General features: G+C 36.7%; 1 protein-coding gene across 1 annotated transcript; it reads right to left on the bottom strand.

The window, feature by feature from the left end:
* Positions 1-3,669: 3,669 nt before the first annotated feature.
* On the bottom strand, positions 3,670-5,613 carry LOC133707194 (leucine-rich repeat extensin-like protein 3). Its single transcript, XM_062132753.1, has one exon. It carries the CDS (start codon positions 5,581-5,583, stop codon positions 3,844-3,846), a length of 1,740 nt encoding a protein of 579 aa, XP_061988737.1. The 5' UTR covers positions 5,584-5,613; the 3' UTR covers positions 3,670-3,843.
* Positions 5,614-13,453: the final 7,840 nt, after the last annotated feature.

Raw genomic sequence — 13,453 nt, 5'->3', positions numbered from 1 at the left:
TACTGCCTACCAGATGACGCACCAGACGATACTATCGGCCAGACTATTATCTAGAGGGTACTGCCGACCAGGTAATGCATAAATTCTCTGATACTACGATTAGGGAGAGGATCCTCTCCTAAGCTATTCCCCCTCCTAACCTACCTAAGCTTTCCATTGGATTTTGACACATGGCTATAGTGAATCTAATGGTCTACAACAATTTTCATTTTTTTTTTCATTTTTTTTTCTGTCCGTCCTATTCTTCTCTTCCTTTACGCCTGAAGTCTCTCTCTCTCTCTCTCTCTCTCTCTCTCTAGTTCTTCTTCTTCCCAAATTTTGCAAAATCCCATGAATTATATTCAAATATAGCAATACCCATATTCTTAATTGTCTTTCATTGAAAATTAGAGGTTGGAACAGTCATAATCCTATCTCAATTTAAGATCAATTTGAGATAGCGAACAAGGCAGGCTCCTTCATACTATGCCGAAGAGAAATTTGAGGGCGAGATGAATTGAGGCATGAGGGAGGAAGAAGAGTAACAAGCAAAGGAAGAGCGACATTTAGCAGGCATGGTCTTATTATATAAGCCTAGATTAAGCTCAAACCAAGATTCCTCCTTTTCTTCTCCTCTTAATCAATCAACATGAACCCATCATGGAAACAAAGAATGATGGAATTGAAGATTTTTTGTTTTGAGAATAGATGGAATTGAAGATTTGAAGCATAAAAAATTGCATTGCATGAGGGAGACACAAGATCTGGGAAACTAGCAAAGAAGAAACAAAAAAGGGGAAGGGGGAGAGAGAGCTCGAGAGAGAGTCTGACTTGGCAGGGATTAAAAAAATAATAATAAATAAATATTTATGAAAATCAATATACGCCGTTGGATGTGGTTATACACACATGTGGCTTTGTTATCAAAAGGTTAGGCAAGTTAGGAGGGGAATAGCTTAGGAGAGGATCCTCTCCCGGCTATCGTTAACCTTCTTGAATACATAAATATGAACTCATTAATTTTATATAATTTTCTTAACTTATCCACTTTCTGAAAGTAATTTCTCAATAACTCAATATTCTATAAAATCTTCATAAATTAGCCATATTCAAACATGATTCATCAAAATCTCAATCACTCACCATCTTCCCTAAAGGAAATCTCAACAACTCGAAATTTAAATAACTTGACAAATAATGAAAGCTTTCGGAAAGGCAATTCACTATTAAGTTCGTAAATCATCAAAACACAATTTATGAAATCTCAATAATTCAACCATACTCATTAACTCATAATATTTAAATCTCCATTTTTCGAAAGATATCCTTAATAACTCAATAATTTAAGTATCGGCAGAAACTTTAAGGATACTTATAACTCAAAATGAACTCAATGCCAACTAATCGTCAATTTATGGAAATCGATAAATCATAAAATCAAATATTAAACCTTAACAATTATCAATTTTAAATCAATAAGATAACTTTATACTCGGAAAATAATACTACATGCATAATTTAATGGGCTAAATACTGGTTACTACCCTGTGGTTTAAGTCCAAAATTAATTCAGTCCCTGGACTTCTAATTTCATCAAAAACACCCCTGTACTTTCAATTTTGATCTAATAGGTCCAATTCGTTAATATTCTGCTATGGGTTCAACTTATAGTTGGATTATTTGATGAAAAACTTTTTATTTGATAGATTTCTAATAGTGAGACTCACTGCTAAATTGACTATGCATGCCACCTCAACACCACATCATAAAACATAGGCCATATATGAGCCACGTCAACAAGTTAGATGACTTAATTATCGGAAGACTAACAGATTGGACCTATTAGATCAAAATTGAAACTACATGGGTGTTTTTGATAAAATTAGAAGTCCAGGGACTGAATTGATTTTGGACCTAAACTACAGGGTAGTAACCAATATTTAGCCTTAATTTAATTTATAAGAAAATATCCACTCACTGAATTACGGCTATGACGGTCGTCCGATGAATTTTCACCACGAGCTCGATCTATATGTCGTCCTAAGGCTCAAGTCAATTCGACCTAGAACTGTCAGAAAATGGTTCAAAAGGCTATGCCACCAATTCGATTTTTGCTGCTCCGATCGATTCGTGCTGTAAGGCTAAGATTAGGATGATCAGTGGAACACGGGCTTCAACACTCGGGTAGTATCTTGGCGGGAAGTCGCCAGAAAAACGAGATCCAACCAGGTTGCTTGGTGCGGCACTGAGAAAATGTTCTTTATTTCCCTTCGCCTCCGTCAACGGTGATAAGAGGAAATCATGGCTGGAAAAATGGCCGACAAGAGGAGGCGCTCCAGATGGGGCTAGTCCAACGGTCAGAGGTGGCTGGGCGGCAGAGAACCCGCCGGCCGGGTCCTGGTTTCGGGTCAGGTTGGTAATCGGGTTGTGTTAGAGAGAATTTGGAAATTAGGGTTTTTAACTAAAATGTAAATTTTCCTCATTAGATGGGTGAAATTGCTATTTTTAATAGGTTTCCAGAAATAGTAACTTTTCAAATCGTAACTTCTTCATACGAACTCCGATTTTTACGTGCCACATGTACACGGACTCGATTTAACTTGTTCTACAGCTTTTTAGAAGGAAGTTTGAAGTTTCTTCAAAAATTGAATCATAGAAAACATTTGGAGCCCCTAAAAGTTTGAATAAAAGTAAAAAGTAAATATTCTAATCGTTTACCATCTAAATGACCTGTAAACAGGTAATTCTAGGTACGAGACGTAACAGTTTTATACTAGTGAAAAGAATAAAAATCCTTAAATTTCAAGTTTGAAGATGCCCTCTCTAGAATGGGCATGTGTGTGTCTAGGGCCCTAGCCCTCCACTAAGGAATCCATTTTTTTAGTCATATTAAGGGATGGCCTGTCTTAGGGCCCATATTTTATTTTTATTTTATTTAATCACATATTGACAAATTGACCGTTAGGTTTTTAGGTTTCCATACATGAGTAGATCACTTATGCCATCTTTTAGACAAAATGAAAATTATTAAGATATCAAATTAGATCAAATCAATATATGAACTAAATATGTCCAATTTGAACCGTTTATGTTCATAATGATAAATCATGATTATAAATTAATTCAAGTTGAAATCGAGAAGATAATATCTGATTTCTCTATCTTTTCTGGTCTTCTTTAGTGTTAGTGTGTTTCTTTATTTTTATTTTTTATTTTTCTAAGATTTATTTGTTTTATATTGAGGAATATTTTTAAAAATAATTTTATTTGGTTTTTTCTTCATCATCAGATTAGATCTAGTGGTTGCTAACATCCTACTTGGGAAATTATATATGATTTGATAATTTTATCACTAACAAATGGCCATGTGATTGCACATAGGAAATTCTGATCAGAAATTGACGAAAGCATTGAAATGGATGCCAATGGAATAATACAAATACCATGCGACTCTTTAAGTTGTGGTGGTACTGAAAAAATGCAATTGGTGATAGTTCAAGTACTATTTGAGAATTCTAGTATCATATATTAGATATATACACATACATATATATGTATTTATGGTAGAGTTTATTCATAGTATTTATTCTGGAAAGAGTACTATATTTAGAATAAAAATTTAACATCTAAAAGTGCAAAAATAAAAATTTATTGATTGTCCAAACTAAAATGTATTTTGAGGTTGAATGCTCGCTCTTATTTTCACTCACATTGAATAAATAAACGAAATACAACAATTCGTTCAATATTAAAACACAAGGTAAACAATTGCGTTAAAGTAGTAAAACTCGTACAATCACAACTCACAATACCCAAGCAAGACACTTGATCAACAGGAATTTGAAGGAAGCAGGTGATCATAGATTATGAAGTTTTGCGGTCATCTGTATCACGGTTGGACGTGGAAGGCTCTTTGTTTTTGGTTCCTTGCGCACGACCACGACGACCAGACTCACGTTTATCGCGACGACGCGAATCTTTATCTGAACCATTTGATTTATTGTCATCTTCTTGCGATTCCAGTTCCACAGCTGGATCTTCATCATCATCATCATCATCATCAATTGTGACAGACACACTTTGGTCACCATTATGATCACGGTTCCGATTTGTTTTAGGCTCTCTTTTTTGGGTGCGACCACTAGAACCACGTTTCCGGCGACGAGAACTTTTATCTGAATCTTTAGGTTGATCTGATTCTTCATCATCGTCTTCGGAGTCTAATTCCTCATTTGAACCGGCACCAATTGCAGCAATTATGTTGTCACCATGATTGGAGTCTCTTTTTCCTTGTGCTCTAGTACGACGACGAATAGGACGTTTACGACGACTAGGACTTTTGTCAGGATCATTTTCTTCTGCTTCCTCACCGCCGTCACCATAAGATTTCGGTTCAACATTTGGATTTTGATCATCTATATTGACAGCTACACTTTGGTTAGCTGTGGGGATGCTCTGAAAGGTGTGAACTTCTCCTTGCTCCTCTGCATGATAAACACCTTGATCTCCGTATGCTGCCCTTGACTTTTTCTTCTTCTTATGAAAGCAAAAGAGACCAATTGCAAGGAATGCAAGAAAGAACAATCCACCAAGAGAGACAAAAGTGGCAAGATAAACAGTGCGATGGCTATGAGATGGTGAACTTTGCGGTGATGGGGCAATTGAATTATAATAAGGACTTGGTGCTGGGCATACACAATGGCAAATTGGTGGCTCTGGGGTGAGTATCGGAGGAAACTTGGGTGAGGATGATGGCGGCAACAGAGAAGGTGGTGGTGGATGTGATGGTGGTGGAACTGAAGGAGCGGGATGAGGAGGTGCTAATGGTGTAAGTGGTGGACTTAATGGCGGTGGCAATGAAGGTGGGGGACTTGCTGGTGGCGGCACCGGAGGTGGTGGACTTGATGGTGGCGGCACTGGAGGTGGTGGACTTGATGGTGGTGGCACTGGAGGTGGGGTTAGTGCGGGTGGTAAAGGTGAAGGTGGTGGACTTGGTGGCTGCACTGAAGATGGCGGCGGCAATGAAGGTGGTGGATGTGAAGGTGGCCATACAGTAGGTGGTAAAGGTGATGGTGAAGGTGGTGGATGTAATGGTGGCGATATTGAAGGTGATGGATGAGATGGTGGCGGTAGTGTAGGTGTTTTAGGTGGTGGTGATGATGGTGAAGGTGTGGGATGTGATAATGGCGGTGGTGGTGGTGAAGAAGGTGGTGGCGGCAGTTTGTGTGGTGGATGTTTATGGGGTGGGTGTGAAGGTGGTGGTGGTGGTGGTTGTGAAGATGGCGGTGGTGGATGTTTATGTGGTGGATATATGGGCGGTGGTATTGATGGTGGAGGTGGTGGGGGTGATGGTGATGGTGGTGGTGGTGGTGGTGAAAGTAGTGGTGGGGAGTAGTATGACGGAGGTGGTGGTGGAGACGGTGGCGGCAAAGGTGGTGATATAGTTGGAGTAGTGTCGTTACATGGTGGTGATGGTGGTGGTGGAGGTGGAGGTGGGAGTGTTGTAGTAGTTTCGTTACATGGTGGTGAAGGTGGTGGTGAGTAGTAAGGATACGATGAAGGTGGTGGTGGTGGCGGCGGGGAATGGTACGGATAACTGGCCATTGTACCAGTGGGATTGAAGAAACTGGTGTACTAGCGCTTGCTACTTGTGAGATAGTCTGATTGTGCGCGCGGGTTCTATTTAAACTGGAGGGAAGTCTTTCCTTTGATCAAAACTCATAAAGTCTTTGCATTATAGAATGACTTTGAAAGTATGACTTTGAGTGCCGCGTCTAGGGACCATGCATGCTTACAATAACATTTTTATGTTGTTGAGCTAGGAATATCAATTATCATTCGTTATATTCAAATTGTAATTGAGATCATTTAAGTTCTTCATTTACCCACTGCAAAATAAATGACAACCAGATGACTCCAGGAAAGAGAATAAGAAACACACAAAAACAAGTAGTCAATTAGACTCCGCTAATGGCTAATTAACATTCAGACGACTGATGTTAAGTTAGTACTGCAGTCACAATTAGCAACAACATGGAAACTTAGCAACTAGTAATTCATTTATGTATATAATTAGTGCTTAATATATAATTAGGACTTGTGGTGGTGGAGCCTAATATTGTGTTTAGACCTTTGTGCATTTGAAGGAGAAAACCCTCCAGAAGAATAGCGTGTGAACTTTGCATACAATATATAGAGTTATGTCTTCCACTAGACAGTGCATGACGCATGCATTGCTTACGCAGGAGCTAGGTTTTTATTCTAATTTTCAGTAAGCCATATATTGTTGAGTAATCAGCATCGAATTAGTTGACCGAAGAAAAATAATCTGCACTACGGTAGACTTGCAGCTCAGAGGAAGCATGCAATATGCATTCGTATATTTATAAGTACTGGTCGTGTCTTCTCTTTTTTCATTCACATTTGACATTTCACAGAAGGACACTTCTTTCCCTTCTACCTGGATCAGTGGAGTAAAATAAGTACAGGCTTCGGGAAAAAACAAATAGCAATAAGAACGCAAAAAATAAAGATAATAATCAGAAAAAAATAACTTGCTAGCTGGCTAGCGTTTCTCCAGAAGTATTGCCCAATAGGACTATGCATGCTAGGATTGCTAGCTATAAAAAAAGTTGCTTGATTTACACGAAATGCTCTAATTCTTCAATATCTCAACTAGATTAACCATCATTACTGATATTTTTAGAAAATCAAATTTTATGACAGATACTCTTGCGGTGTTTGATTATTTAGTGGTTGGATCTAAATGTTGAGAAGATTCTATCATTTAGTACTTTAGTAGCAATCAATTAAGATCAATTTGGCGCTAACTATCCTTAAACCTTCAACTTGTAATTTAATTTTATTCTTATTTAACAAGGAAAAGAAAAATCAAACCGTCATTTAAACACTCATGTATGTATATGAATACTAATGTGCATCTGTGTGACGTAGTTTTGTACACTCAAGAAAGCAATGCATGTAGACAGGCAACTTGTGGAACAGCAACTTGAGTGTGATCGAGGTGGCTTTCTAATTAAGAAGCCTTGTGTATAGATTCATCCTAATCAATTCTTATAGGGTTTACTGGTGTTTGGGAAACGAAATGAAACTTTGAAGTGTTCTACGGATTATATATCAATTCATGTTCATCGCATTGGTCAATATTAATTATCTTAATTTGTTTTATAATTGAATGACTCTCACACACAAGTTGGTAATAGCATTATAATGTTCCAATTCGCACAACCAAATTAGTTAGATAAGATAAAATGTAGCCCAAGTCGTTGGTTTACTTGTTGAGTATATTATTGTACCCATCCCATGCAAGTTGCATTCTCAATTTTCTTTGCTAGTTAGCTGTATTTTATATCGTGTAGTTATTTATTGAGTCATAATATAGTATTTACTTGACTCATTCTTAATAAGTCATTTTTTTTTATTTTAAATCTTTGAACTCGTGACTCTTGAGTATTGAAGCTTTGCTTTCATTCTTCTAAGCCTTTAACGAGACATATTAACAGAAAGACGGAGACACTTTTGTTTTGCATGTTTATATTAATTAACTTCTTTCTCACGGCACCATGTATGTCCCAATTCTCCATTATAACAAGTTCATTGGAAATAATTGACTTAATAAATCATTTCACATACAAAGTCCTGACTTAAATGATTTTTTCACATACTAGTAATTCTATTCTCACTCTCAACATTTGCATTTGAACCACAAATTTATTAAAGTTTCAACTTACTCTTTCGAACATCCAATATGCTATCGATCTCTAATCTTCCGAAAATGTCCTCAGCCTCTAAATTTGAACCATATTTTAGGTTCTTCTGTAAAGAAAATCAATAGAGCAGCCGCTATGTTCTGCTTCCATTTATCCCTCAGACACCAAGCTGAGCTTCTGCAGCATCTAGTCGAGTACGTTGCAGCCACCGCAAAGAACAGCGTTGCTTCCTTAGTATCTCATATCAGAACCTTCCCGCGAGAAAAAGTCCAGCGTTATTTTGGAGTTGAATGAATCATATATGACAGAGCATATCTAAAGGCTTTATTGAGAATATGACAAAAAAAAAAGAAAAAAAAAAAAGGCTTTATTGAGAATGAATCAAAGACCAATATATTTTAAAGATGATGGTGCCGGATTGGCTTGCTCAAATTTTAGTCAATGAGTCTGGTAGTTGAATGTTTGTGAAATGGAATGTGGTACTCTTCCCAACTGATTGTGGTGAGTTTAATGAGGTCACTATATACTCCTTGATGTAGTTTATTTGATTATAAATGAATCATTCTTTTGATAAAAAAAAAAATATATATATATTTTAAAGTCGTCAAAGAATTTTTGCTGCTCACAAATTGGTGATATATGAAGATCGATCAGAATCTCACTGTATAATTGTTGGACATAAAGGCTCCAACTCTTTAGGGCTGCATGCATTTCTTGTTTTCGTTTGGATTGTACGTGTATACACCATTTAACTCATGCTTATTATATGTTTTTTTTTTACTTCGTCAAGGGGAACCCAAAGGTTTCCTAGGCCCAAGATAAACTCCTTCGGCGCATGTGAAATGCTCCAACTGTGCATTGCAGCACAGTGTCTGGCCACTTTGACAGCTTCGGGGTTCGAACCTAGGTTGGGGAGCACACCCAACTAGGCAAGAACCACTAGACCACTTGCAGTGGTTATGCTTATTAATTATATGTTTGTTTGTACTACAGATATGAGAGCTACTGTTTTGTTTGCCAAACAAGTTATTAAACATCATTTCAAAGGGAAAAAAAAAAAGTTAATAAACATTTTCATCTATGAATCCGAGTTAATAAAGATCTGGTTGGAGTTTATTATGGAACAAGGGTGGGTTGTCTGTACGTGCTTGTTGAGAATGACTGTTTGGAAGCTACCAGGCTGTTCTTATGGGATGAGAAGTGACGGTTTTCTTCCGTTGGAATTTTAAGTGGTTCATAAAATCAAGTGCATAATGGTGGCCACTCAATATATCACAGGTATTGAACAGGTAGACTAATATGGCATCTTATTTAGTTGCTCAGTGTTAATGGTGGGCATTTGAATTGGTTAGAAATTGGGCTTAATTGACTCATGCGAGTCATTGATGATGATAGTCCCATAATTGGAATATTGCTCTTAATAAAAGTATAAAACTAGCAAATCATCTCGCAATGCTACGAGTTTGTTTTTTTTTTTTTGCCCTAAATTTTATACGTAATACAGTAACAATCATAATCTAAGAAGCGTTAGCTGAATGATTGAAAACATCATTAGAAGATACACGGGTGAATCTGTTTAAGGATACCAGCCACGGAGTCAAGAAGAAGCCGATTCCAATATGTCATACAAACTCTTACAGTCCAATGTCTCAAAAAGAAACTAAACCAGTGAACTTTATATACATACTAGTATACTACTAATAGTACTGTTTGACAACAACCTGGAATCACAATTCATAACACTACATTTGAACATTACTTGACCATATATATGCAAAATAACACAAATCCACTCCATTCTTCAGCAGTTGGTGGTTTACAGTCCTATAAGGTACTCCATCTCCTGGTTTCAACAAAAACAGTATCATAATAAGGTACTCCATCTCATGCATTTTATCATTGATTCAACCAAATTGAAGCTAAAAACGGATGATGGAAAACAAACCTCCTCTTCTTCTTCTTCTTCTAACCATGATGTCTCTCTCTCCATCTTCTTTAGTTTATTATTTTCATATAGCCAACAAAAGACCATGATACGGTATCAAGCCAATAATAGAAGAATTTTATCTAATTTTGGTACCATTTGCTATAGCAAACCAATGTGATGTAGGACGAGAATGAGTCTGGTTTAGCCGGAAAACTATAAAAATAAAGAAGCGGCATAGAATCAAGAAGAGTGATTGGAAAATAGGTAACTTACGCATAATGAGGTTACTAGCCACTGCAATATTCAAGAAGATTGGGTCTTGGACTTTTCAGGTTACTCGTGCAAAAAGTCAGGTCTTAATTATGAATCAAATTGAGATCAACTTTTGGTCAAAATGTATGTTTGAGACGCATGATACCTTTTCAGAATGGGAACGACGAGATCTTCAAGACTCATTTTAGTGAAGCCTATCAGATTTAGGCCAAAAGTTATTGTTTTAATTATCCGATTCGACATTTAATATTTTTAGGCTAGTTTTACATTCTTTTTAGGATTGTTTTTATTTTAGGTTTTAGTTTCCTTTCAAATTTGGATTCTTTAGGATTTCTTGTTAGATTATGATTTTAGGTCTTGGATGCCTATATAAGCACCATCATGCTTTGTATTAGAATCAGTTTATCATATCAAATTTAATAAAATGAGAGTTTTTTCTCAAATCCTCTGGTGGACTCCAGATTTATCTTTTTAGGGTTTATTGCTTGTAAACCTAGTTTACTTCCTACTGCGTCAGGTGGTATCAGAGCAGGTTTTCCCTGTCTCTCCTATTTACCTTGGTAGCAATGGGTGACGTTACAAGAGCGGATTTGGATGCCATTACCGCTTAGATGATTGGTCACATGACGGCTGCCGTGAACGCTCAAAAGGCAGCCATAAACGCTCAAATGGCAGAGGTGGGGAAGGACAACATGCTAGAGCTCCACGTGGTGGTGGATGTATTAATTATGATTCTGAGGATCTCATAACCAAGGCTGATATTCCTAATTAGTTTTCTGGTCACATGAGCATGGAAGATTTTTTGGATTGGCAGGTTGAAGTGGATAGATTCTTTGAGATCATGGAGGTTCCAGAACACAAGCAGGCTAAGACAGGGCCGATCCTGACTTTTTAGAGGCCTGAGGCAAATATTCGTAAGAATTTTTTTGTTCTAAAATAAATTAAATCCAAAAACACTAGTAGCTAGAAATGAAAAAAAAATAAATAGAAAAAAAAAAAAAATAATATATATATATATATATATATATATATATATATATATATATATTTATTGTATTCTTAAATAGTTAAATTAGAAATGACATTAGTAGCAGTGAAAAAAATGAAAGGTGTTTAATACTTGAAGAAACCAAGAAATAAAAGAAAAGAGTGCAAAACGAAACCTAATGGATTCGAACATGGGTGGTTAGAGGGCCACACCGCACCCCACACTACACAACTTACACACTTACCATTGTGCTAAGGCAGCCTCCAATTACAGTGATGGCAAAGAATATATATAAATATTCAAATAAAAAAAAAATATATATATAAAAATGCCGGAGGCCCGTCGGAGACCGGTGGCCTGAGACGGCTGACTCAGGCGGCAGCCCTCAGGGCCGGCCCTGGGCTAAGATGGTTTCTCGGAAGCTAAAGAAGGATGATGCTTATTGGTGGGATCAGTTGTAGAGTTCTCGTCAGAGGCAAGGAAAAGAGCGTGTTCGGACATGGCGGAAGATGAAAGGTCTTCTTAGCAAAAAATTTATGCCTAGAGATTTTTCGATTAAGAATTACCCTCCTATGATTTTTGAGAAGAAGTTAAAGTCCAAAGAGTTTTTTTTGCCCGCTGAGATTAATAGTTTATCTGAAGAAAAGCTAGAAGAATTTCAAATGGAAGAAACTCCACAAGAAATCATCCATGATGACCAAGAGGAGGTTGAAGATGAAATTGTTCATGTCGACATGGTTATTAATAATGATGAAGTTTTGAAGCCTGAAATAAATCATTTAGAACCAGATGTCATTCAAGAATGCAACCTTAAGAACCGAGAAGAATCTACTAAGGTTGCATATGAGAGCCAAAATGCATATGACAAACTCATCTTTGGCGTTGGGTTCATGATTGTACCATCAGAGTATGCAGAACATCAGACTAATAACCCTCAGGTTCAAATCTATAATTTTTTATTGGGTTTTTTGTCTACCTATTCTTGTCTTTTATTCAAGAGGAACTCGAGGGCGAGTTCTTTCATAGTGAAGGAGAATGATGTAGGACGAGAATGAGCCTGGTTTAGCCGAAAAACTAGAAAAATAAAGAAGTGAGGTAGAATCAAGAAGAGTGATTGGAAAATAGGTAACTTACGCATAATGAGGTTACTAGCTGCTGCAATATTCAAGAAGATTTGGTTTTGGACTTTTCGGGTTATTCGTGCACAAAGTCAGGTCTTAATTGTTAATCAGATTGAGATAAACTTTTGGTCAGAATGTCCGTTTGAGACGCATGATACCTTTCCAGAATGGAAACGACGAGATCTTCAAGACTCACTTTAGTGAGCCCTATCAGATTTAGGCCAAAAGTTATCGTTTTAATTATCCGATTCGACATTTAATATTTTTAGGCTAGTTTTACATTCTTTTTAGGATTGTTTTTATTTTAGGTTCTAGTTTCCTTTTAAAATTGGATTCTTTAGGATTTCTTGTTAGATTATGATTTTAGGTCTTGGATGCCTATATAAGCACCATCATGCTTTGTATTAGAATCAGTTTATCACATCAAATTTAATAAAATGAGAGTTTTTTTCTCAAATCCTCTGGTGGACTCCAAACTTATATTTTTAGGGTTTATTGCTTGTAAACCCAGTTTACTTCCGACTATGTCACAATGCTACAGACCAAAAATTTTTGTGCTAAGTTATTTTTGAGATACCAGACTTTTGTGGAATTTCTTGTTTCACCTTTATTCTTTTTTTTTTTGGAGGATCAGGGCCTGATACCATCATTTATGTCCTTATGCATTCATGAGTATGTTTGGTGATATAGTGAACTTGAGAGTATTCTGAAAACACAACCTTGCTTCGATTCTGTAGGTTTATGTGGAGATTTGTAAAGCTCTTGGGAAACCTATATTTTATTTTGATCAGTGACCAATTTATGCTTCTTATTATAGTACTGTCGTTAGACTTAATAACATAACCAATTCCTAAACTTAACACTAAAACAACAAATTGAGGAAGTCTTCAAAATAAAACAGAACACTGTAAATTGAGTTGATGATAAGCATAAAGGGTTTGAATAAAATGTTGTCAAGCACACCCATAGTGGCTGACGATTGTATATATGTTCATGAGTAACTTACCAGTACAATTGTATTAGGAGTGAGACTCTACATATAGGAAAGATAAAACAGAACCTATCTACTTGTACGTCTAGGATAAGAGAGGATAATTACAATGGTGAGTATTAGGTAACAGAAGATAAGTCATGCAGCTTGATCAATTAATGATTGGTTTATCACTCCCCCGCAAGCTGAGTGGTCTAGGAAGAACGGGAAGCTTGGAGACAAGAAAATGAAACCTGGATGATGACAGACCTTTTGTAAAGATGTCAGCTACCTGATCTGTAGTAGAAACAAACAAGACTTGAAGTTCCTTATTGACAACTTTTTCCCGAACATAATGGTAATCGACCTCAACATGCTTTGTGCGAGCATGAAAGACGGGATTCGAAGCTATAGCAATTGTGGAGAGCTTATCACACCAAATAGTAGGACACTGGAGGAATAAAC

Source organism: Rosa rugosa, chromosome 4 (genome assembly GCF_958449725.1).
Source record: "Rosa rugosa chromosome 4, drRosRugo1.1, whole genome shotgun sequence".
Lineage (NCBI taxonomy): Eukaryota > Viridiplantae > Streptophyta > Magnoliopsida > Rosales > Rosaceae > Rosa > Rosa rugosa.
This window is presented reverse-complemented; position numbering and strand designations above follow the sequence as displayed.